Raw genomic sequence first — 27,180 nt, forward strand, 5'->3', positions numbered from 1 at the left:
TATTCATAATTATTCATAGTTGTTAATTGAAATTTTAATTGAATAATTTAATTGTTTTTGGGGGGTTTATTTTTAATTAAATTTTTAATATTCATATTTTTAATTTTTTTTAAATATTCATATTTTTAAAATTTTTATTATTCATATTTTTTAATTTTTTTACTATTCATATTTTTTTTTAATTAAAAAAAAAAAAAAAATCTTTGTTTTCTTTCGAGTTGTTTAGGTTATATTAATAATTAAAGGGGGGGAAGCCATAGGCTATATAGGCTAAAATAAATAGTTCACAATAAAGAAAGATAAAAGAGGACTTACAATGGGGAGAAAGGATAGCAAGGCTATGAAAGTTATTACACCAGTTAATATAGTCGAACATAGTAATCCTTTAGTTAAGGGTATTGCGAGATTATCCGGCAAATGGAACAAACGTTGGCCTGACATTGAACAACCCTGGCCAGAGGAAGGGACTCTTAATCCGGATGTTATCAACATCATGAAAGTACTTCTGTCAATTTACAAGGCAGATCAGAAGAAGGGAAAACAAAAGGAACGACGTAAAGAGAAGAGACAAAGGGAGCTGGGTGTTCTTAAATTGTTTGAAGATGAAGGACAAAAACTGATGAAAGATACCAAAGACAAGGGAAGCAAAGGTATGGAGAAAAAGCTAAAGGAAGAGACGTCGACAGAGAAACTGAGGGTAGAGGTCGGTATACCTTTCTCACATACGGATTCGGCGAGAAGACCCCCACCGTATGAGAAGGAAGTTGAGCTTAGGGATGCTTATCCTCAGCTTCCAGTAATCCTCCAGAAGGGGGATTATTACACCAGAGATGAAGATGAACAAATTATAGAGAGAGGACAAGCAGAAACGACCGTAAAAATGCATCCAAGCACCAGAGGTGGAAAGAAAACGAGAAGTCTGAAAACTAAGGGTGGTATGAGGTAGGATGGAAGTAGGATGGAACTGGAGGAGGACGATGATGATCAGAGTGATTTAGAGGGGATCATGGGTGGATATGATCCGGTCATCAAACGGAGGTTGGCCAGAACGGAGAGAAGGGGTAAGGAAGGTTTGAAGAAGAAGGATACAAGATATTACAGTGCTGAGGAAGATTCGAAGAAGAAGGATACAATATATTCGAGTGCTGAGGGAAGCAAAGATGAAGACAGCGATAAAGAGAAGACTGAAGGTGCTGCGTATTCGAAAGGAGTTTGTCCTGCAAAGACTGTCGCAGAAGAAATAGACGGAGATATAGACCAATGCTTATCAGAACTGAAGAGTGCAAGGACTGCAGGAGAAGTAAGAGAGTTACAGGAAGAACTTCAGACGCTGACCATACGGAAGGAGAGACAGCTGAGAAGAGAATCTGAAAAAGATGAGACAAAATATGCATTAAGGTCAAGGAAAGATACCCCGAGCAAAATGGTACCAGTTATCATTCGAGGTCAAAACTTTGAATATAAGCCGTTGCAAAATACCGATATGTCAAATATACTTGAGAAGCTGCCTATTCTTCAAAATGGGGCTTATCCGTGGATTTCGAAGTTGGAGGAAATTACGGTGGGAACCCAGTCTGCCATAGGAGACGTTAAGAGACTGTTGGCTAATCTCATTGGGATTCCGGATATGGAAGAAGTCTTCCAGAGGGCTGGACTCATGAGATATGTTGGGACGGCAGTGAACGATCCTGAATTGTTGGCTGCAAGTAGGAATCGTCTGTGGAGAGCATTGAAAGATACATTTCCAACAAATGTGCATCCTGATAATATTCTGATTGACCCACTAGGACAACAAGAAAATCCGAGAGCCTATGTGTCAAGAGTTCATCAAGTGTGGAGAAATATTACTGGAAATTATCCAGATGTGAGTCAAATTGAGCAGTCAATTTTGAGAGCTAAACTGCAAATGGGACTGCCCGCACCAGTAAGAAGCAAACTGGCAGAAGTGGTTGGACTTGGAAGCATGACAAAAGGGGTCTATACAGATCACATAGCTCATCAAGTGGATCTGTACAGGAAGAAGGAGCTCAACCAGAAAGAGCAGGACGAGGAAACTCTCAGGAAACTTAATCTAATACACCTGGGAGAGAATAAAAAGGATAAGAAACAAGCTTTGGTTATGCAGAGTCAGTGTGCACCAAACCAACAATCACTGCCACAGTTTCAACCGGAACAGTTCCAACCGCAATTGTATCAGTCACCCATGGCGGGACCAGTTGATTCATATCCCCAGCCAATGTCTGGACAGACACAGAATTGGAGAGGAAGAGGACGAGAAGACTTCGGAGGAAGAGGAAGATTTAAGTCATCCTTCCAGCAACGTTCAGAAGCATGTTTTACTTGTGGACAGGTTGGTCACTGGGCCCGTGGGTGCAATTCGTCAGGAGGAGACAGAGGGAATTTTAGAGGAGGATACCGGGGCCAGGCAAGAGCATCTGGAGGACCGGTGAACCCCTACAGGGGTCCGGAGCCAGGATTCTAGGGGTGCCTAGATGATCCGAAAGGGGGGTGTCAGCTGGTAGCGTCAGGACCGGAAAGAGATCCAACAATTGAGGTGAAAATAAACAACCGACCATTGGAAGTAATGGCGGATAGCGGAGCTGCGTTCACCTGTGTTCGACCTGAAGATGCTACACATCTCCCTATGTCCAATCAACTTGTTAGGACAATCGGATTTGAGGGAGTAAAACAGCTGATTCCTCTTACGGAACCAATTGAGCTCTGCTATAAAGATCACAAAATTAAAATACCCATACTGGTATCAGAACATACACCTGTTGCATTATTGGGAAGAGATGCCTTGTGTAAGTTGAACTGTACAATCAGATGTACACCAGACGGCTGTCTGATAGAAATGCCAAAGGAAAGGGTTTACCAATTGTCGATGATGACGGAGATGGATTCGTCTTCAGTATTCTGGATTGGAAATCTCAGTGAAGATTTTATGAAGCAGGCTAAGATATGGGAAAGATTTATTGTTGCAAATATGCCGGATGCGAAGCTTCCGGAATATCCATTCCATTGTACGCTCAAATATTTCAAAAAGGCTGCTCAACCACAATCAGAGGAATGGTTGAGTCATCAACCGAAGAATGTTCAACTTAGCTCAAGTTGCATTATTTTAGGACCACAAGGAGCAGCTATGAAGATAAACACAGATGATTATCTGAATAGAGAATTTGAGATTGAGAAGAGTGTGCCACATGTTACCTTTGTTGGTTTCAGAAGGCTATGAGCAAAAGCAAATAGGAGAAATGATGACAGAAGCAGAGAAACTTTGTTTCAGACCAATGAAAGACAATTTGGCGATCTGGAGAAGTGAAGATCAACAATTTCTTAAAATAATGATTTCGGCTCAAGGACAAGGAGAGCCACAGGCTGTAGGAATGACACATTAATCTATTTGTCATATGAAAATTGATTCAGATCCTATGAAAGAGGAGATGTTGCAACAAGTTCCAGAAGGGTTGTGGTCTCAACATAGTACTGATATTGGACTTGTGAAATCAGCTCAACCTGTGAAGGTTGAACTTCGACCAGGAGCCAAACCTCCATGGAAAAATCAGTATCCATTGAAAGAGGAAGCAATCAAAGGAATTGAACCACAAATTGATGGACTTTCGACAGCAGGGGTTTTAAAGACAACAAAAAACCCTCGGAGTAACACGCCTTTGTGGCCTGTAAAAAAACCAGATGGAAGTTATCGTGTAGCTCATGATTTGAGAGCAGTAAATGAGATAGTGATTGACTTTCCAGCAGAAGTGCCAGATCCTCATACCTTGTTAGCTCAAGTTCCTCCGGATGCGACACATTTTACAGTACTGGACTTATGTGGAGCATTTTTCAGTGTTCCACTTAGTGTAGAGAGTCAGGATTTATTTGGGTTCACCTATAAGGGACAGTTCTATGAGTACAATAGAATGCCACAGGGGTACCGGCATTCGCCGCATATCTTCAATAAAGTACTGAAGGAAGATTTGGTAGGGATAGATCAGATATTGCAGAGCACTGTCATTCAGTACGTGGATGATATAATGGTTTGCTCACAAAATAAGGAAACATGTCATAGGGACTCAATTAAATTACTACAGGTATTGGCAGAAAAGGGACACAAGGTGTCACAGAAAAAGTTGCAATATTGTCAGGAGAAAGTTGTATATTTAGGTCAAAACATAACTCATGGCCACAGAAACATTTCGGACAAGCAGGTGGAAACTATTCGTAAGGCTCCAAAACCTAGAACAGTCAGAGAAATGATGACATTTCTGGGTATTGCTGGTTATTCCTCCGCTTGGGTAGAGGATTATACTAGTTTGATGGCCCCATTGAGGGCTATGGTGAGGGGTACTGAGAGTGGTCAACTCCATAGCAATCTTTCCTGGACACAGGAAGGTCAGGTGGCATTTGAAACGATCAAACAGAGGTTGCAGGAGGCACCTGCACTTGCACTACCAGATTACTCAAAGAACTTTTTGTTATATGTGTCTACTTCTACTGGAGGTAGATATGCATGCGCGGTTCTTTGTCAACCGACAGGCATGGGGACGAATCCTCAGCCTATTTCCTACTACTCTACTGCTTATTCAGAGGTAGAACTAGGGTTACCACTGTGCTACAGAGCAATGGTGGGGGTGTATGCCATGTATGACAAAGCATCATCGGTCACGATGGGCACAATTACAATTCTTACCCATCATAGTCTCAGAAATCTTCTGAACTATGGGAAGTATACATTGACAATGCCTAGGCTCAGAGACTATCATAGACTCTTAGAGCAGGAAGATGTCACCCTTGTGAGATGTGATACAGTAAATCCAGCCGAGAGTTTACCAACTTCCGAGGATGGTGAGCCACATGATTGTGTCCAAGAAGCAGAGAGATATTCGAGGCTTCGATCCGATTTACAAGCCTTTCCGTTACGTGAGGCAGACCTGGAGTATTGGACTGATGGGTCTTGCTATCGGGTGGGAGATAAGTTATGTGCTGGTTATGCAGTAGTTAGAGGCAGAGGGACGGGATTTGTTGTTGAAAAGGCTGAAGTAATACCACAGCCTGCATCGGCACAACTTGCTGAACTTGTGGGGCTAACAGAAGCATGTTTGTTAGCAGCAGGAAAGCGAGTAACCATATACACTGATTCAGCATATGCACATAGTGTATTTCATTTGTTTGGGGCGGTATGGAAAGGTCGAGGGTTCAAGAAATCGGATGGTTCTCCGATACAACATCATGCACAAATAATGAAATTGTTGCATGCTATGATGAAACCCACAGAGATAGCGATAGCTAAGTGTGCAGCTCACAAGACAGATATGTCAAGAGTGACACAAGGGAAAAAAGCTGCTGATGAAGCTGCAAAAGCCGTCGCAGGAGCGGATAAATTGGGGAAAGTTTTGCTGGTCACTCATGTAGTGGACTTGGAAGACAAAATTACGCTTCGAGATGTAATTTTGATGCAAGAAGCTGCTTCTATGATCGACAAACAGCTATGGCTAGACCGAGGAGCGGTCAAAGATGCTACTGGTCTGTGGAGAAATCATGAGGGGTTGATAGTAGCGCCTCTAGACCTCTTAGGTCTGATGATTCAAGAAGCACATGGCTTAGCTCATGTTGCGAGGGGGGAGGTTCACAGAAAGATCACAAAGGAATATGGTTTTTGGGCTCCATATTTGTTTGAACAAATTGATTATTTGATAGGAAGATGCACCATCTGTCTTAAAAATAATGTTCGAAGAGGGATACCTGTTCATCCAGGTTACATTCCTACACCAATGGGTCCTATGCGTGAGTTGGTCATTGACTTTGTTGATATGATACAACCAGTTGATGGGAAAAGATACATGTTGGTGGTTGTAGATAGATTTTCACGATGGACGGAAGCTTGTCCAACCAAGCGTAAGGATGCTCAGTCGGTTGCCAAGTTCTTATGTAGAGAAGTCATAAGCAGGTGGGGATTACACGATCGAATATCCTCAGACAATGGAAGAGAATTTGTGGATAAATCAGTAAAATTGATGTTGCAAAAATTGGGAATTAAGCAATGTCTTGGAGCAGTTTATCACCCACAAAGTCAGGGGATGTGTGAAAGAATGAACGGTGTCTTGAAAAATCGCATTGTGAAGATTTGTCAACATACAGGTCTAAACTGGATAGCGGCGCTTCCTTTAGCACTAATGGTGTGTCGCTCAAGTGAGTTACGTGATCTACGTATGACACCCCATGAGTTGGTAACAGGAAGAAGGATGCCAACGCCTTGTTTGCGAAGAAGCGGAAAGGGTCCAAGCTTGGCCCTGTTGGAAGATGAAATGAGAGCGTACGTTACATATATGGCCAATTTTCATAAAAAGTTGTCCACATATGTTTCTGACAGGCAAAGACAAGAAGAGGTGCAGAAGGCGCCTGAGGAGGATAAAAGGAATACAGTACAACCGGGAGACAAAGTATTCGTAAAGGTATTCAGGAGGAAGTGGTATAACGAACGTCGTGAAGGACCATTTGAAGTGGTTCGTAGTGCTGGAACAGCTGTCCAGGTTAAGGGGTCTCCTACGTGGTTTCATTTGTCACATTGTGTTAAAGCGCCTATAGAAGAGGTGCCACGCGCAGAGAGAGAGGATGGGGATAGGGGAGAACAGGAAGAGGGTGAGATTGTCAGTGTTGGGGTTAACATTGATAATGGTGACATTTCTGATGATGCCAGAGATGACTATGCAGGGGATGGAAAGGAAAGAGGATTTGGAGAAATTGATTTCCAATACGTCCCAGAAGCAACAGGGAATATTTCAGTGGGATGTGAAGCAGCAGAGGCCACCAAGGGCAACTCTGTTAAAGGAGAAGCTAGTGATTCGGTTGGACAAAATAGGCCTAGACCAGTTAGGAGAAAAGTCAGACCAAAACGTTACGAAAACTAGGAATGAAGTAACAACAATAACACCAACACGTCAGTCTGTTAGAACAACAGTGGGAAGCAATTTAACTCTTTCAACATTGACAGTTGGTAAAGCCATAAATATATCGCATTCGATTACAATTGATCCAATAGTGTCAGCACCAATGTTAGAACAAAAGACATTAACTAAATCAACTACTTTAATGGTGACTTTGGAAGGATTTGGGGGTACGACGGCAATAACAAATGAAGGAGGTATGATACCGACACCAACAACTTTTCTAAAAGTAAACGATGTCACGGAAATGACTCAGCAAATAGTCATAGAAAACAATATAGGTTCATCTGAAATAGTATATGATAATATCATGGAAGAACAGGATGGGTTCTTTGGGTTCAACTTAACATCAGAAGATACATCTGATCAATCCCGCTCGGTAGGGAAAAGAGACGCTAAATGGAAAGCATATGGATTTGATTCGGCGGTTTTGAAAATTAAAGATCAATGGGCAGGGAGAAATCTTTGGTTCCAGCAATTAACTCATGCTGTAAGATCAGTGAGGAATCTTGAGGGTCCATGTCTGTTGAGAATTCCGGCACCAGAGACGTGGGGTTCAATTTTACAGACGGTCGCTCAACCATTGGCGGGTGGGTGTCAGGCCTATGCGTTGAGATGGCTGTTGTATCATCAACGAGTATTGACAGATAAAGACATGTCGTTGTCACACCATTTGTATAAGCCTAGTTATAAGTGTTCTTGGTTAAATGAATTTCCCTATGTGAATATGGTGGGTGGTAAAGAAAGTCAGGTGACAGTGATCCCTGAAGAATTTGAGGTGAGAGCAGTGAGAGCTAAAAATTGTATTTGTTCTAATAATACAGATGAGGTAAATGGTATGTTCATGGGAATATCAGATTGTGATGGGTATATGTTGACTTTGGGTAAACACGGACGAAAGGGTAAAGGTGACAAATATAATGTAACTTTTTATGCACCAGGTAGTAAGAAGGGCAGGACTTTGATGGTGATGGATCAATTTTTCCCTATCAATGCAACTATTGGGAATTTTAGAGATATTTGGTGGGTTTGTGGTGATAAAGCATATATATTTTTACCCTATGGATGGAAAGGGTGTTGTTACATGTCAACGTTGAAGTTGCCATATGAGGTTTTTACAATTAGAAGAGGAGTAGCACCGAACCCAGATCAATCTGAAACTACTGTTGAAAATAGGGTTAAAAGAGACATGGCTAAATTTACTAATCTTGAAGCCTACCATTGGAGAATAAGTCTGGGAGAGAAGTGGGGACTTGGTCTTTTTCCATGGTATGGTGTAACATTCTTAGCAGATCATATTGATAATATTACATATACGTTGCAGGGCTTTGCAAATGAAACAATAAGGGGGTTTCACCTTCTGTCAAATGCTCAAAGAAGTCACAGACTGACGCTGTTGAAACATGACATGGCTCTTGATTATATTTTGGCAAGACAAGGTGGCTTATGTTTGGCTATGAATCTGACGGGGGATGATTGTTATACTTTGATCCCAGATAGTTCCGATAATATCACGAGTGTTATAGATGCTTTGAAGAATATCAGGGATGCATTTGGAAGATCTGAGAAAGCTGGATGGTCAGCGAAGTCTTGGTTGCAAGATCAGTTAGGCCCAATAGGAGCAGTGATGGTTCAGATTTTAGTCGCAGCTCTGATAGCGTTGTGTGTCATGTTTTGCTTTTGTACTTTGTTACTGACCTTTGCAAAAGCTATGATATTAAGATGGGTTGGTGTTGTGATGCCTGGAGACAACACTCAGATGCCGTTGTTGATTGTTCCTGATCTGGACGAAGATGGACGAGGGGGTCTAGATGGACTACTGATGGATAAATATCCTTTTTGTTTATTTTATCATTTTTCAATTTTTTTTTCAATATTAGTGTGATTTTTAGTATGATTTATGAATCAAGGGGGGAATGGGTTTATGTGATTCATGCATCATTTATATATCAGTTTTATAGTCTTAGTGGATATTGATGTTTAATTTGAAAGTGTTTTTTTGGAAAAGATACTGTTTGGTCTTTTTCTTTTTCTTCCAGAGGCATTTGGGAGAACATGGGGAGATTGGAATATTCAGACAAAGACAATATGAAGGGACAATATGACTGGAGGAGATGAAACAAGGAGGGTGTGGCCGATTTCATCATCAACAATCCATTGGAAGTGAAGACTACAGGGAGATGAAGTGTGGTGGATTACATTCCAGTGTTTGCAATGAAATATAGACATGTGTAATACATAATTGTGTCATATTTTTAGGTATTAATTTTTGTAGAATGATGTTTGATGTTATTGACTACATGTAAGGATCCTAGATGTTTTTGTTTATTTCGTGAATGTGTAGGGACAGAGAGGCTAGGAAGGGAGAGTTTCATTGTACGGTCCTATGGGTTGACCAGCCGTACAATGGATGTTATTGGATAGGATTTTGTTTACAGGGCCTTACGTGTGTATTTAATTGCATCATAGTTTCAAATGTATTTACATGGTTTATGAGGTTATCTGGAGTACCGAGGTGGTTGCCTGGGGCAGAGGGACCGTAAGAGAATTTTACTGTCTTGATTGATGGATGGATATCTGAAAAGATGGCTGCCGGATAGTTTTTCGCTCTTACACTCCATAGAGATTTCTTCATATGCCATAGTAATGTATTCCCACTTCATAAACAGTTATTGCATAGAAAGGAATTTACGCTCTAGAGAAGAATGTTTTGGTTTAATGTTAAAGATACTCAATGAGATAAATTATTACTTGTTATAATCTTATTCTGTTTGGTTTCGAGACGTTTAGGTTGTCTCGAAAGGGGGGAATGTAGTGTATTGACAATATGATGGTGTTAAATGTTGTTTAAATGGAACTGAAAGAAGGTTGATTGTTGCTATCAAGAGGGAAGGTTTTAGCGTGACGTCACCTATGACAGACAGGAAGTGGGTTGTAAGATACGGGGATTGAACAGTAGAGGGAGCCAGTCAACTCTTGGGCTATATAAAGGGGGGAGCAACGACGGAGTGTTAGAATACAGCAAGATTTATTTGGGTCTGGTTCTCCGGACATTGTGTCCGTACTTACGCTGGAACCTCGTGGTTTGAATAAAGGCCTTTGAACACGATACAGCCTAAGCAGACTCCTTGATTGACGGTAACACCGACGAATAACCTACACTACACTTGCAATAATACATATAATAAAATGACTTATAAAGGTTACATAGGTTTTATTTAAAAAATAACAATAAATGCTATTTAGTACTATAAATGGTATTTACTAACATAAAATTATTACTAAAATAGTTTCTAAACGTGTTCTAGGCTACCCTACCCTAGAATTAGGGTTAGGGGTTAGAGTTAAGGCTAAAATAGGTTATAAGTAGGGTTAGAGTTTCTGTATAGCACTTTGTGACATCTGCTGATGTAAAAAGGACTTTATAAACAAATTTGATTGATTGATTGTTAGGTTTAGGGTATTTAAAGCAAAAAAAATGAATAGGTTTATAGCTCTCTTGCTCCTCCCTGTGGCCTTCTGTGGGTACTACATACCTCATTCACGACACTTGCTAGGCTCATTATCTGAGGTAGCAACTGTGTCAGATCTATAAATCAATGAGCTACACCTATCCATTTAGTTTACAACTCAGTGAACCTGCGCAGCATTCGCTCAATTCAATGCCTACGAACCTACAGATTTCGACGCATATCAAATTACCCAGCAGTAATATAGAAACAATAAATACATAAAAAAAATTAAAAGGTTATTTCTTAATTGAAAAAATGTATGCTGGCTGTTTAAATCGGCCACATCTTGAAAAAGAGGACGGATATGTGTTTTGTTTAGGTTATACACCTTTTTCTGAAAGGAAATATGATTAACTGCTATGCGCCAACCATACATAGCACTGTTTGCTCACCTAGTAGTCATAACCTTGTTAATATTAAGTTACCTGAGGTAAAGCTACAATGTTAATACGGGCTGGTCTCATTACCAACAATAGTGAAGCTGGCATTGTGACGCAGAACAATGGGCTGGGAATATAACTTTCATTAGGCGAGTTGGTGCCACAGAGCTCAAAACAACTAATAGGAGCTGGCAGGGTGAAACATGCCCTATTATTTCTAAACTACGGCAAGCATCTGGGACATATGGTAATATTATGAAACGGGGCTCCATGGAGGATGCAATGAAGTAGTTTTATCAGAAAAAGGCGTTAAAAATGTATTGTGTCCAGCCTAGTCCTAGCCCCCGCTGCCGGCTGGTCGCGCTTGTCTGCACTAGCATTATGTCCTACATCCCCACACTAGAAACACCGAAAACTATCTGTGCTAGCAAACCCTGTGTTCCACCCCTCCCCTGTGTAACCTTGAAGATTGTTAAGAAACAAACATTGGTCTACGAAAAGAGACAACATGTTTAACGGACTACACCTGCCACCCAGCCGAGAGCACACGAAAACCACTTGCAAATTTACCAAAACGAACCAACTACTTGCGGTCTGTTCGTAAGTAATAAACGGAGGCAGATTAGCCACCACAACTCTTATCGAAAGAGGCGAAATCTGCACCAACACACCCCTCACAAAAATCCCACTCGCAACAAGACAAACCTTTTTCATTAACACAACCATCGCCTTGTTCATTCTGGATGTAGAGTGCAGATGTTCCGCTCCAACCTGTTCGCCGACCATGAGCAAAACTTCCTCCACACCTTTCTCCGGAACGCACCCGAAGCGACAGCGTTTCTTCTCCACTCAGTTGAGGCCATCACGCCGCCCTAACAAACTACCCCTACTCCCCCCTCAACTCTAAACGATAAACAGTGGAAACCAATAAACAAACCCTCCACCATGAGAAAATAAATCCTAAGCGCAATCGAGTAAACACCACCTCTTCCTTCCTAATCGGACTTTTGAATCTTGGTCCATCGACCTTTCTGTAAAACTGTAAACTATTCATATAAATGCCGGCCCTTGTGCTCAGAGTACCATCTCTTCTGCCACACATCTATCAAAATGGCTCTGATCTTACATTTGGCCTCACCTCTACCCAGTGGAACATTAATATAAATTATATCTAGTTTCAAAGCACTTTTAGCTAACTGGTCTACAATTTCATTCCTTTCCACACCCGAATATGCTGGGACCCAGCAGAATCTCATTACTAAACCCATTCTCTCAATTCTCCATAATAACATTAATACCTCCAATAGCAGGTAACTCCTATTAGATGTACCAGATGATAAACTATTCAATACAGACAGAGAATCTGAGCATACTATAATTCTAACAGGTTGTACGTCCTCCACCCACGGGAGGGCAACTATTATCGGCAACAGTTCAACTGAGTATACTGACAGTTCATCTGTTAGTCTTCTACATATCTGCACATCAAATTCAGGAACGTAAACGCCTGCTCCTGTGAGCCCACTATCTGGGTCCTTGGATCAATCTGTGAAAAGCGGTAAAAAAGTATAAAAACTTCTACCAATGTAATTGTCAACCAGTTTCACTATATCACTGACTTCTGACCAATCTTTCCTTTTCTCTACCAAGGTTAGATCAACAACTGGGTCTGGGAGTAACCATGGAGGAACATCCCCTATCACCACAGAAGGGCCAACCTCCAACTCCCTCAAACCTCTCTCATCAGCAAGCTTTCCAACTGTCCAACCAAAACCACTGCCTTGTCTACTAGTATATTCCCAACAGTCATCTAGAACAGTAGCAGTGGGATGCTCAACCTCACAGCCTTTCAACCCAATAAGATAATGACCATTTTTTACGCTGTATATCCAAAGGCATCTCTCCTGCCTCCACCAGTAAGGCACATACAGATGTTGATTTAAATGCACCAATACATATCCTTAAAGCTTTATACTGGATTCTGTCTTTGCCGCTGTTCCATAAACTATACACCCAAAATCAATTGTCGTCCTGATCAGAGCTCTATAAATATCCATCAACGATTGTCTGTCAGCACCCCATTCATAACCAGAGACCCACACAACCAACTACCGCAAAAGTGATGGAATGAGAAAGACAGAGACATCGTTACAACACTGTACATAGCCATAATATAACGGTTCTTCTTCTTTGGAGTTTAACGGCGGTTGGCATCCAATATGTTGCATTACCGCCCCCAACTGGACTATAATGTCAATCCATTATACTTTGTGACACAAAATGGGAAAAGGGGAAATTATAATAATACAGAAAAACACCCTTCAAACTAACCCTACACTCATTAAATACCCACTACCCCATTCCACTACTTTGACCCTATCTGCTCCTGCACCATGCCAACGGCCTGGGAGGACGGGACACCACCACTCAACACACCCTGTAACTCTTCTGAAGTCTAATCTTGTATGCCCAAATACTTCTCTGCAGCTGCCACCACAACATATTTTTTCTTTGATTTACGTTCCATTTCTGCTGTACAGTTGATAACCATTGCTATGAATGCTAAGAAGCTATCTTTACCGAAGCATATATCACTCGTTGGCCTATCCCTCTGTGCTGGCACAGATCTACTACTCACAGGGATCCTCTCAGGATCCCTCACCCTTGACCCATCCTCCTCTACTTTCTTCACTGCCTCAGCATACGACACCTTCTGCACTACTCTGACTCTAGCCACCTCAACCTGCCTCTCTCGCACCGGACACTTCCAATCCCCAGCAACATGGGCATCCCAACAGTTGACACACACAACTTTATCCACCGAAACTACACAAACCTCTATCCCATGCCCTCCTGCACACTTCCCACATCTTGGAATCTCCCTCCTACAAACTGCTGCAACATTACCATAAACGTTTCACCTGAATCAGCACAGTGGATTCGCCACAAAAGCTCTAACAGGATAACTGTTATATCCTACCATGACTTCGTCGGGTAAAGACTCAAAACTCAAAAGGACTGAGAGTGACTCCTCTGTTTCACCACGCTCACCACCGGGTCTGCGTTGCACCAAACGGCGGGATTCAAAAAAACCAGCAGTCTTCAACCTTAATTGCTCCACTTCTACACTTAACGCTACCCCAGAAATCACTCCTTTCAATGGTGCCCTGTTTCTAAGAGCAAAGCAAGAAACAGATCTTGACCCAAGTTGTGTGACACGGAGCGCCCACTCCCTCTGGTCAGAAGAAACACAAACAAATATCACAAGTCCACTACAGGTTACCTTCACTGATTCAACTGCACCCAACTCCTTTCCCACCCACCCTGAAACTACAAATGGATCTGCCAAAAGGTATGGATCCACTTTCTACAACAATGTATCTCCTACTGCACCAGATTCTTCTTTATCATGTCCATTGATGCCAGGCTCTGGTTCTGAGCTCATCACCACACCTTCTACCTCACTTAACTCTCCCTCATTCATTTCCATTTCACCTCCAGAACTCAGTCTGGCGAACGGCTCACTCTGTTTGCACTTGAATTATAACAATTGAAATGTCTCTATTACTTTGAAACTTTTGTGAGTGTAATGTTTACTGTTAATTTCTGGTGGTTTATTTCACTTTTGTTTATTATCTATTTCACTTGCTGTGGCAATGTAAACATATGTTTCCCATGCCAATAAAGCCCTTTGAATTTAATTGAATTGAGAGAGAGAGAGAGAGAGCTCCATGTTAATGTATAGGAGACATGAGTCGGTCATGGTTACTCATGGTTATGTGATGAGGTAGCCCCGCCTTCGACTTCAAAATCAGTGTCGGCCCTCAGCCCAATAGGGAATGTCCTCTTGGTATAACGGTCAAGATGTTTTTTTCTCCCTCAGTAGACCCGGGTTCATATCCCGCCGGTTACATTAAGCAGTCTATTCTCTGAAAGGGGTCCAGACAGCCTGTTCCCAACAGTGGGGTCAGTGGGATTGGATAGGGGCCTCTCTCTCTCTCTCTCTCTATGACTGGAAGAGAGAAGTGAAATGGTGTGTCTCCTCTGGTCAAAAATACTCACCTTGAGAGACTCCACAGCCTGTTGGAGCTCCTTCAGCTCCTTCTCTCTCTCCTGGAATCTCTGCTGGACCTTCTGCTGACTCGTCCCCAGCTGTCTCTGTGGAGAATCACTCTTCAATGCGCTATCAAGCTTTATTTGTCCACTAGATCAATAGTATAGTATTGGGACATAGGGCCCATAGAAGATAGGGATTAATATGTTGAGGAAGAGTCTGTGTGAAATTATGTTGTTATGTGAATGATTATAGTTTTAACAGTGCACAAAACAGGGGAGCTGATTGGGTGTTGGATAAAAATTACAATGGTGTTTGATAACGAATGATAATGGTGTTTGATAACGAATGATAATAGTGTTTTTACTTCAGAAAATGGTGATACATTGGGAGCAAACACAATATACTCAAGGTTTGTGTTCATATTTGTTCTGCCGTTGATCGATATCATTTGAATGATCTCATATTCAAACAGCCTTAGTTCCTATTGTACAGTGCCTTGTGAAAGTATTCATCCCCCTTGGCATTTTTCCTATTTTGTTGCCTTACAACCTGGAATTAAAATTGATTTTTTGTGGGTTTGTATCATTTGATTTACACAACATGCCTAACACTTTGAAGATGTGTGAAACAAAAAAGAAATAAGACCAAAAAAAAGAAAACTTGAGCGTGCATAACTATTCACCTTCCCAAAGTCAATACTTTGTAGAGCCACCTTTTGCAGCAATTATAGCTGCAAGTCTCTTGGGGTATGTCTCTATAAGCTTGGCACATCTAGCCACTGGCAAAACTGCTCCAGCTCCTTCAAGTTGGATGGGTTCCTCTGGTGTACAGCAATCTTTAAGTCATACCGCAGATTCTCAATTGGATTGAGGTCTTGGCTTTGACTAGGCCTGTTAGGCCTACTGCTGCTAGGTAGCTCTCTCTCTGCTCTTCCCCTCCCCTCTGTCTGTCCTTGATTGCAGGAGTGAAGTCTTGTGTGCGGGAGTCAGGGTTCTAGCTGCAGCTCATTCACCATAATCACCTCAGCCTTTAAGACCCGGTCAAACTTGCCACTCATCATCAGATCATAGTCAAGACGACCATATTATTGGAACCTGACTCCTGCCTCCGCTTCACTCCTGCCACCACCATCCTGCTTTCCACTACCGGACCTCCCTTTTGGACTCACCACGGACACTAGGACATTACGGTACCACACCTGCTCTGAACCTGGATCTGTTACCCTCCCTGTAAACCTGGACTTGCTCTTCCCCTATTATTGGAAACCTGGACAAATTGAACGTTGTAAATAAACCTGTTAAACCTTCTCTGGCTCGGTGTAGTTGTCTGCATTTGGGTTCTAATCCAGTTAAATCATGACAGTATGATCTGACCAACATGAACCCAGCAGACAGTAGCTCGGATATCACCCCAGAGTGCACTCAAATTCGGACTGCCATAGCCAATCAGGGCATTTTACTTGGCCAACATGATACCCTGTTTAAGACTATATCCGAGAACAGTCAGGTGCTGCTTAATCAGGTTCAATTACTCACCAATCAAGTGTCTGCCCTTACTACCCAAGTTAATAATGCACCCCTCGTTCATGGCATACAAACTGCTCCTTCTCATGCTCCGCCTGTTTTTCCGGCTCCTCCAGCCCAGATCAGAGAGCCTTTTGTTCCTGCTCCAGAGCGCTATGATGGGAACATGGGAACCTGTGGTGATTTTTTGACTCAATGCTCGTTGGTGTTTGAACAACAGCCCCTCACCTACGCCTCAGAAAGAGCCCGTATTGCCTACCTTATCAACTCTACTAGCGGTTCCGCTCGTTCCTGGGGATCTGCGGTCTGGGAGAGTCAGTCGGACATTTGCAACGCTTACGTTGCCTTCACCACTGAGATGAGGAAGGTTTTCGACCACCCCGTACGGGGCAAGGAGGCTGCTAAACGTTTGTTTTCTCTTCGGCAGGGGTCTCGCAGTGTGGCGGAGATGGCAGTGGAGTTTCGGACTTTAGCGGCAGTGAGTGGTTGGAATGACGAGGCATTACAAGGAGTGTTCATTAATGCTTTGGCTGAGACCTTGAAAGATGAATTGGTGTCATATGATGAATCGCTTACGCTGGATAATCTTATTTCACTCACCATCAGGTTGGATAACCGGATTGGGGAGCGCCGCCGGGAGAGGAGTGGTAGTTCCAAGCAACCTGTCTGTCGTCAACCAACTCCTACCCGCCTCTTCCCTACGGAGAAGGCCGAGTCTTCCCGAGTCGATACTAGGAGCACTGAACCCGAAGCCATGAAGGTGGGTCGTGCACGGTTGTCCTCAGAGGAGCGTGCACGTCGTATTCAGGCTCGGGTCTGCCTGTATTGTGGAGAAGCTGGTCATTTCGTTCCTTCCTGCCCAGTTCGTCCGGGAAAAGGGCCGGCTCATCATTAATGGGAGAAGTTTTGGTGAGCCGAGCAGCGGATTCTTCCTCTTCTCCCCGCATTCTGCTCCAGGCATCCCTCCAGTGGCAGTCCCAGGATTTCCCTGTTAGTGCGCTGGTTGACTCTGGTGCCGATGAAAGCTTTTTGGATCGAGAGTTGGCTAAACAAATGGATTTAGAGACTGTACCTATGGACCGTCCGCTGCAGGCTAAGGGTCTAAATTGACAATTGTTGACCCGTATTACTCATCAGACTGTGCCTGTTTGTCTCAGAGTGTCGGGTAATCATCAGGAGAACATTCAGTTTCACATCATTGACTGCCCACAGACCCCCCTGGTCCTTGGTATCCCCTGGCTCATAAGACACAATCCACACATTGATTGGGTGACAGGTAGAATTGTTTCATGGAGCACATTTTGTCATGTGAATTGTTTGTGTTCTGCTCAGACCCCTGCCAGCACTGTGCCTCAACCTCCACTGGAGTCCATGGATCTCTCTGCTGTCCCTGACGTGTATCATGACCTGGCATCCGTTTTCTGCAAACACAGAGCTACTTCTCTTCCTCCTCACCGGCCTTACGACTGCGCCATTGACCTCCAGCCAGGAGCCCCTCTCCCCAGCAGTCGCCTGTACAATCTCTCCCGCCCGGAGACGGAGGCTATGGAGAACTACATTCGGGACTCCTTGGCGGCAGGTATTATTCGTCCTTCCTCGTCACCTGTAGGAGCGGGATTCTTTTTTGTGGGAAAGAAGGATAAGACCCTCAGACCCTGTATTGATTTCCGTGGACTTAACAACATCACCATTAAGAACAAATATTCTCTGCCTTTAATTAATTCTGCTTTTCCCCTCCTTCATGGTGCAACTATCTTTACCAAACTGGATCTACGAAATGCGTATCACCTGGTGCGCATTCGTAAAGGTGATGAATGGAAGACTGCCTTCAACACACCCATGGGACATTTTGAGTATCTGGTCATGCCTTTTGGGTTGTCCAATGCCCCTGCTGTTTTTCAGGCACTAGTCAATGATGTCCTTCGGGACATGTTGAATCGGTTTGTTTTTGTCTATCTGGATGATATCCTGATTTTCTCAGAGTCCTCCCAGGAACATGAACTGCATGTGCGCCAGGTGTTGCAAAGGTTGTTGGAGAACAAACTGTTTGTGAAGATGGAGAAATGTGAATTTCATGTGTCTGAGACCTCTTTTTGGGTTACATAATAGCTCAGGGGGAGTTGCGGATGGACCCAGCTAAGATCTCTGCTGTCACGGACTGGCCAGCCCCCTCCACTCGCAAACAACTTCAACGATTCCTGGGGTTTGCGAACTTCTACAGGAGGTTCATCAAGGACTACAGCCGCATTGCGGCGCCACTCACCGCTCTCACCTCCATCTCACTACCGTTCGCTTGGAATGAAGGGGCCGAATCAGCGTTCGAAGAACTGAAACATCGCTTCGCCTCGGCTCCCATTCTGATGCTGCCGGACCCCGACCGCCAGTTTGTCGTGGAGGTGGATGCATCCGACACTGGGGTAGGTGCAGTGTTGTCACAACGTTCTCCTGAAGATAACAAACTGCATCCCTGTGCTTTTCTTTCACGGAAACTTTCTCAGGCAGAGAGGAATTATGATGTTGGAAATCGTGAACTGCTCGCCGTTAAGCTGGCTCTCGAGGAGTGGCGGCATTGGTTGGAGGGGGCGGAACAACCCTTCATCGTTTGGACGGATCATAAAAATCTGGCATACATCCAGTCAGCGAAGCAGCTCAACCCCCGTCAAGCCAGGTGGGCACTATTTTTTGGGAGATTCAATTTTTCTCTGTCTTACCGTCCTGGGTCACGCAACGTCAAGCCTGACGCCCTGTCTCGTGTTCATTCGGCTGTTGATACTGGTAGTAACCCTGAACCCATCTTGCCTCCTACCTGCAGTATTGCGGCCATCACATGTGACATCGAAGGGATTGTTAGACAGGCTCAACATCATCAAGCTGACCCTGGGAGGGGTCCTCCTAACCGGTTGTTTGTCCCTGAGTCTGCTCGCTCCCAGGTACTTCAGTGGGCTCACTCATCTCCCCTTAACTGTCACCCTGGAGTTACGCGGACCCTTGACTTTGTGCGACGGAAGTTCTGGTGGCCCAGGATGGAGGCGGACACTCGAGCCTTCATTGCTGCTTGTACGGTATGTGCACGAAGTAAGAACTCCACCCAGGCCAGCGCTGGTCATCTACGACCTCTGCCAATACCCAGCCGGCCCTGGTCGCACATTGCTATGGATTTTGTCACTGGACTTCCCCCCTCGTCTGGAAAGACTGTCATTCTTACTGTGATTGATCGTTTTTCTAAGTTCGCTCATTTTTTGGCCCTACCTAAACTGCCCACTGCCAGAGAGACGGCTGATATTTTGGTTGAACATGTGTTCCGCTCTCATGGTCTACCCACTGATATTGTCTCTGACAGGGGTCCCCAGTTTGTCTCCCAGGTATGGAAAGCTTTCTGTAAAGCTTTGGGCATCACATCCAGCCTGTCCTCTGGATATCACCCCCAGACCAACGGGCAAGCCGAGAGAGCGAACCAGGAGATGGAGACCGCTCTCCGCTGTGTCACAGGGTCTAACCCTGGGTCATGGAGCTCCATGCTCCCCTGGGTGGAATATGCTCATAACACCTTGACTAACGCTTCCTCTGGTTTGTCTCCCTTTCTGTGTGCTCTGGGTTATCAACCTCCCCTGTTCCCTTCTCAAGAGAGGGAACTGGCGGTACCCTCGGTGCAGTCCCACATGCGCCGCTGCTTCAAGGTCTGGAGGAAGGCCAGGGTAGCTCTGTCCCGAGCTTCGTCGTACATGCAGAGGCAAGCCAACCGTCACCGGTCCCAGGCTCCCGGTTACTCTCCTGGTCAAGAGGTATGGCTTAAGTCACGTGATCTTCCATTGAAAGTGGAGTCTAAGAAGATGGCGCCGCGTTTTATAGGACCGTTCAAGATACTGTCTATTGTTAACCCATGCGCGGTTAAGCTACAGCTACCTGCCTCCCTACGGGTTCATTCCACTTTTCATGTTTCCCAGATCAAGCCTGTGTCGGTTAGCCCTCTGTGCCCGCCCTCTCGTCCCCCTCCTCCGCCCAGGATCGTGGGTGGGGGTCCTGTCTACACGGTCCGGCGACTTCTGGATGTTCGCCGCCGGGGTCGTGGTTTCCAGTACCTGGTGGATTGGGAGGGTTATGGTCCTGAGGAACGTTCCTGGGTGCCCAGGAGCTTCATTGTGGATCCTGCTCTGGTCCGTGAATTTCATAGGTTACATCCCGATAAACCCTGTCGGCCGCCAGGTGGCGTCCGTAGAGGGGGGGGTACTGTTAGGCCTACTGCTGCTAGGTAGCTCTCTCTCTGCTCTTCCCCTCCCCTCTGTCTGTCCTTGATTGCAGGAGTGAAGTCTGGTGTGCGGGAGTCAGGGTTCCAGCTGCAGCTCATTCACCATAATCACCTCAGCCTTTAAGACCCGGTCAAACTTGCCACTCATCGTCAGATCATAGTCAAGACGACCATATTATTGGAACCTGACTCCTGCCTCCGCTTCACTCCTGCCACCACCATCCTGCTTTCCACTACCGGACCTCCCTTTTGGACTCACCACGGACACTAGGACATTACGGTACCACACCTGCTCTGAACCTGGATCTGTTACCCTCCCTGTAAACCTGGACTTGCTCTTCCCCTATTATTGGAAACCTGGACAAATTGAACGTTGTAAATAAACCTGTTAAACCTTCTCTGGCTCGGTGTAGTTGTCTGCATTTGGGTTCTAATCCAGTTAAATCATGACAAGGCCATTCCAAGACATTTAAATGTTTCCCCTTAAATCACTTGTTGCTTTAGCAGTATGCTTAGGGTCATTGTCCTGCTGGAAGGTGAACCTCTGTCCCAGTCTCAAATCTCTGGAAGACTGAAACAGGTTTCCCTCAAGAATTTCCCTGTATTTAGCTTCATTCATCATTCCTTCAATTCTGACCAGTTTCCCAGTCCCTGCTGATGAAAAACATCCCCACAGCATGATGCTGCCACCACCATGCTTCACTGTGGGGATGGTGTTCTCGGGGTGATGAGAGGTGCTGGGTTTGCGCCAGACATAGCGTTTTTCTTGATGGCCGAAAAGCTCAATTTGAGTCTCATCTGACCAGAGTACCTTCTTTCATATGTTTGGGGAGTCTCCCACATGCCTTTTAGCGAACACCAAACGTGTGGTAATGCCTTTTTTCTGGCCGCTCTTCCGTAAAGCCCAGCTCTGTGGAGTGTACAGCTTAAAGTGGTCCTATGGACATATACCCCAATCTACGCTGTGGAACTTTGCAGCTCCTTCAGGGTTATATTTGGTCTCTGTTGCTTCTCTGATTAATGCCCTCCTTGCCTGGTCCGTGAGTTTTGATGGGCGGCCCTCTCTTGGCAGGTTTAATGTGGTGCCATATTCATATGCACGTACCACTTTTCCGTTATTTATTTTTTAGAATTATTTGAAACAAGTTATTTTTTAAAAATTCCACTTCACCAATTTGGACTATTTTGTGTATGTCCATTACATGAAATCCAAATAAAAATCCATTTAAATTACAGGTTGTAATGCAACAAAATAGGAAAAACGCCAAGGGGGATGAATACTTTTGCAAGGCACTGTATCTTTAATTCTTTGTTTATCAGACAGTCACCAACAAGTAGTTATAATATATAATATATAATATAATATGCCATTTAGCAGACGCTTTTATCCAAAGCGACGTACAGTCATGTGTGTATACATTTTACGTATGGGTGGTCCCGGGGATCGAACCCACTACCCTGGCGTTACAAGCGCCGTGCTCTACCAATTGAGCTACAGAGGACCACAGTTCTGGTCTTACCTGTTTCTCAGTCCTCACTGCTGCAGCTGACACTGTATCATGGCCTTTATGTTCATCCATTGTACACAGATAACAGATACACTGCTGATCGGTACGACAGAAAACCTCCAGCAATTTGTCATGATGAGAGCAGATCTTCTCCTGTAGTTGTGCGGTGGCTTTAACCAGCTTGTGCTTCTTCAAAGCAGGAGATTCATAGTGAGATTGGTGGTGAGTCTCACAGTAAGAAGCCAAACACGTCAGACAGGACATGAGGGCTTTCCGCTTTCTGGTCCCAGTGCAGACATCACATGCCACATCTCCAGGTCCAGCATAGCACAGAGCAGGAGGGGGAGCAGCCTGGAGTCCTGTCTTCTTCAGTTTCTCCACCAACTCAGCCAACATGTTATTTTTCCTCAGATTTGGCCTTGGAGTGAAGGTCTCTCTGCACTGAGGACAGCTATAGACCCCTTTCAGAACATCCTGATCCCAGCAGCCGTCAATACAGCTCCTACAGTAACTGTGTCCACAGGGGATGGTGACCGGCTCCTTCAGTAGATCCAGACAGACAGAACAACAGAACTGGTCCTGGTCCAGCATAACTCCCTGCTGAGCCATTTGGATGGTTGTTCACTCTCACACAGACAGACGACACAGAGACTCAGATCAGTTTCGTTTCCACAGAAGTGAGTTTTTGGGAGGGGAGGGACTTCTGGATCTGCCAGATAGGTGAGGTTAGAGGGAGGGAGGGAGGGATAGAGAGAGAACTGCGTTCAACGTGTAGAGGGAGACAAATATTTTAGTTTCTAGGTTAGGGCCCTTCATTTGGAATAAATCTAACAAATATGAGTTGTTAGAATATATAAAGGGTAACAGTTCCTATGAAGTACATATTATAATTATTTTAATAAGCTTCATAATGCCTTATGATACTGTCGTGTATTGAGATTATGACGTTGTTAAATGTGGAACTGAAAGAATGTTGATTTTAGTATCAAGAGGGAATGTTTTAGTGTAACGCCACATACAACAGACAGGAAGTGTGTTGCAGACAGGGGATTGGACCGTAGAGGGAGCCACCCACATCTTGGGAATTTATATATACTGGGGGAAAAACGAAGGAGGGTCAGAAAGCATTGAGATTCATTTGGGACTGCTTCTCCGGACTTCGCGTGTCTGTAACTTATGCTGTAACCTCGTGATATTAATAAAAGACTTCTAATCAAGGTACAGCTTAAGCGGACTTCTTTGTTTGACAGCAATAGCCACCAGCAGCCGACGCGACACGACAAATGGTGGCTAGTACGGGTAACTGATTGCATCGTTCTTTGTTCCTTTTCTGAGTGTCGAGTTGACTACTGCTCAAGCCGGCTAAGGTGAGATTTCTCCCAATTTGGGCATTAGTTGTGTCGATTGCTCATAAGGGGAATGGGATAGTATGTACAGTGTGAATTTTGGGCTGGTGTGGTGTGATTGCTGTTGACTAGGAGTCTGAAAAATATTCTAAATTTGGTTGATGGGTAAACGGTAAATAATAGGAAGTCTAGAACAATGGATTGGTAGTGAATAAAGGCAGATATACGTATGCATATTTAGCGCATTGTGAATCTGGAAAGACCCCCAGCGGGGGCGACTCGTAGGAGTGGGCCACAAATCCTGGGGACGTTTTAGACTTCGTCAGGTTGGTTCTGGGAACTATGACGTGAACGATTGTATTTATGTTATACTCCTCTTATAGCCGACGGGAGATATGTTGGGGGTAACCGCTCGATATGATATTCATGGCTCAAGGCAGCATAAAGTTAGCGGAGATATGGATAATGATTTGGGCACAATGCAGGGTACTTAGGGCGTGGTAGGCCGCAGTTAGCTAAAGGCTAAGGCTAATTCTAAATGCTTGATTGTGTTTCAGGCCACATGGTACATAGCGGCTAAGGCTAATTCTAAGTGCTGGAGTGTGGGTCATGCTACATGGTACATAGCGGCTAATGATAATGCTAATGCTAAATGCTAATTGTGTTGCGTGCTACATGCTAATGTGTCCTTGGAGGACCATTGCGATGGATTGAAGCCTCTTAAACTTGTTTGTATGTGGGTGGAACTCAAAGTTCTACACAAATGTGAGTTCTGTTATGTGTAATTGTCTGGCTATAAGTGTAAAATAAAGAACTGAGGTAGAACGCTGGCGTTCTCTGGTGTGGTAAGCATGGGGTTAAGTGGATGTGCGCATGCGCTTGATTTTACGGGGCTAAAACTACGACATGCGGTTATGTGCTAAGCCTACAAAACACGGCATTGTGGGTAAGGGTCATAGGTCTTTGGGGTTACCCTGCAGGGGAGAAATAGCCACAGATAAGGGGAAATTGGACACGAATCTTGTAAATCGTTAAAGTGACTGTTATTCGAACATGAAACTATTTGTTGAGATGTAGTAAATTTATAAATTAAATATATGTTGACGGAGTATAATGAATTGAATTAAATGACGAATTAAAATAAAATAAAAATGTTTTGAGCGATCTATTTAGTCCTGGGTTCAGTCTTATAGCAAATATGAGTGGGGGAATATTGAATGTGGATAACTTGGTTAAGTGTATAAACTTTAAATGCTTGTCTGTACCGTTTTGTTCCCTTGTCATATGAGGCTATAGAACGAGAGCAAAGGAGAGAGAGGAGGGGCTAACGTGTGCGTGACGTGACAAGGTGTGACGCAGGCAGAGGATCATTCAAAATCAGGCTAGTGCTTTTTTGTCTACAAATCTTCCCTATAGGATGTTGGATGCAATGACACTCTCTCAGACGCTTGGCAACGGACTGATCATTTGAATAAAATTTGCATTTTGGTGTCTCTGTGCATTACTGGGCTTGATTGATGGTTCGGTTGGAAAGCAGGTACTGACATTATTCTGTGATATTAAAATACTTGGGTGCATATTAAACAATGGAATTTATTGGTGTGGTAGTGTTGTAGATTGGAAGTCCTTGTGTTTTGATTGCTGTGAAGTTGACTACTGGTATTCACTTTCCAGATTCGTTAAGGTAAGTGGGCCACTAATTGATAAATTGGTAAAATAGGTGTAGAAATAAAAGATTGGTGTTAATTATTCATAATTTTTAATTGATTTTTAATTGATATTTTGATTGATATTTTTTATTTTTTAATAAAAAATAATTTTTGAATAAAATTTTTAATTGAATTTTTATTGGGTTTTTTATTTTTAATAAAATAAAAAAAATTGAATAATTTTTTTTGATTAAATTTTTAATATTCATATTTTTATTGATTTGTTTAAAAAATATATAAAAAAAAATCGGGTTGTTTAGGTTATATTAATAATTATAGGGGGGGAAGCCATAGGCTATATAGGCTAAAATAAAATAGGTCACAATAAAGGAATATAAAAGAGTAGTTACAATGGGGAGAAAGGATAGCAAGGCTATGAAATTTATTACACCGGTTGATATAGTGGAACATAGTAATCCTTTAGTTAAGGGTATTGCGAGATTATCCGGCAAATGGAACAAACGTTGGCCTGACATTGAACAACCATGGCCAGTGGAAGGGACTCTTAACCCTGACGTCATCAACATCATGAAAGTGCTTCTGTCAATTTACAAGGCAGATCAGAAGAAGGGAAAACAAAAGGAACGACGTAAAGAGAAGAGACAAAGGGAGCTGGGTGTTCTTAAACTGTTTGAAGATGAAGGACAAAAACTGATGAAAGATACCAACGACAAGGGAAGCAAAGGTATGGAGAAAAGGCTAAAGGAAGAGACGTCGACAGAGAAACTAAGGGTAGAAGTCGGTATACCTTTCTCACATACGGATTCGGCGAAAAGACCCCCACCTTATGAGAAGGAGGTAGAGCTTAGGGATGCTTATCCTCAGCTTCCGGTGATCCTCCAGCAGGGTGATTATTACATCAGAGATGAAGATGAACAAATAATAGAGAGAGGACAAGCAGAAACGACCATAAAAATGCATCCAAGCTCCAAAGGTAAAAAGAAAACGAGAAGTCTGAAAACTAAGGGTGGAATGATAGGATGGAACTGGATGAGGACGATGATGATCAGAGTGATTTAGAGGGGATCATGGGTGGATATGATCCTGTCATCAAACGGAGGTTGGCCAGAACGGAGAGAAGGGGTGAGGAAGGTTGGAAGAAGAAGGATACAAGATATTCCAGGGCTGAGGAAGGTTCGAAGAAGAAGGATACAATATATTCGAGTTCTGAGGAAAGCAAAGATGAAGACAGCGATAAAGACGAGACTAAAGGTGCTGTGTATTCGAAAGGAGTTTATCCTGCAAAGACTGACACCGAAGAAGTAGAAGGAGATATAGAACGATGCTTAGCAGAACTGGAGAATGCAAGGACTGCAGGAGAGGTAAGAGAGCTAGAGGAAGAACTCCAGACGCTGACCATACAGAAGGAGAAACAGCTGAAAAAAGAATCCAAAAAAGGTGAGACAAAATATGCATTAAGGTCAAGGAAAGATACCACGAGCAAAATGGTACCAGTTATCATTCGAGGTCAAAACTTTGAATATAAGCCGTTGCAAAATACCGATATGTCAAATATACTTGAGAAGCTGCCTATTCTTCAAAATGGGGCCTATCCTTGGATTTCGAAATTGGAAGAAATTACGGTGGGAACACAGTCCGCCATAGGAGACGTCAAGAGACTGTTGGCTAATCTCATTGGGATTCCAGATATGGAAGAAGTCTTTCAGAGAGCTGGACTCATTAGATATGTAGGGACTGCAGTGAACGATCCTGAATTGTTGGCTGCAAGTAGGAATCGTCTGTGGAGAGCATTGAAAGATACATTTCCAACAAATGTGCATCCTGATAATATTCTGATTGACCCGCTAGGACAACAAGAAAATCAGAGAGCCTATGTGTCAAGAGTTCATCAAGTGTGGAGAAATATTACTGGTAATGATCCAGATGTGAGTCAAATTGAGCAGTCAATTTTGAGAGCTAAACTGCAAATGGGACTGCCCTCACCAGTAAGAAGC

At 43.6% G+C, this 27,180-nt stretch overlaps 1 protein-coding gene across 1 annotated transcript in view; it reads right to left on the reverse strand.

Annotated features, from left to right (window-relative positions):
* LOC311116566 (tripartite motif-containing protein 16-like) overlaps positions 1–22,779 on the reverse strand; it is a gene marked incomplete at both ends in the record, with an annotated part of 31,547 nt that extends 8,768 nt beyond the window's left edge. The window contains 2 exons of the mRNA XM_084191646.1: positions 14,899–14,994; positions 22,183–22,779. Of these exons, the coding sequence (XP_084047772.1) occupies positions 14,899–14,994; positions 22,183–22,779 (693 nt within the window). The remainder of the gene's footprint in view (positions 1–14,898; positions 14,995–22,182) is intronic.
* Positions 22,780–27,180: the final 4,401 nt, after the last annotated feature.

Source organism: Coregonus lavaretus (assembly GCF_964263955.1).
Source record: "Coregonus lavaretus genome assembly, contig: HAP1_SCAFFOLD_331, whole genome shotgun sequence".
NCBI lineage: Eukaryota > Metazoa > Chordata > Actinopteri > Salmoniformes > Salmonidae > Coregonus > Coregonus lavaretus.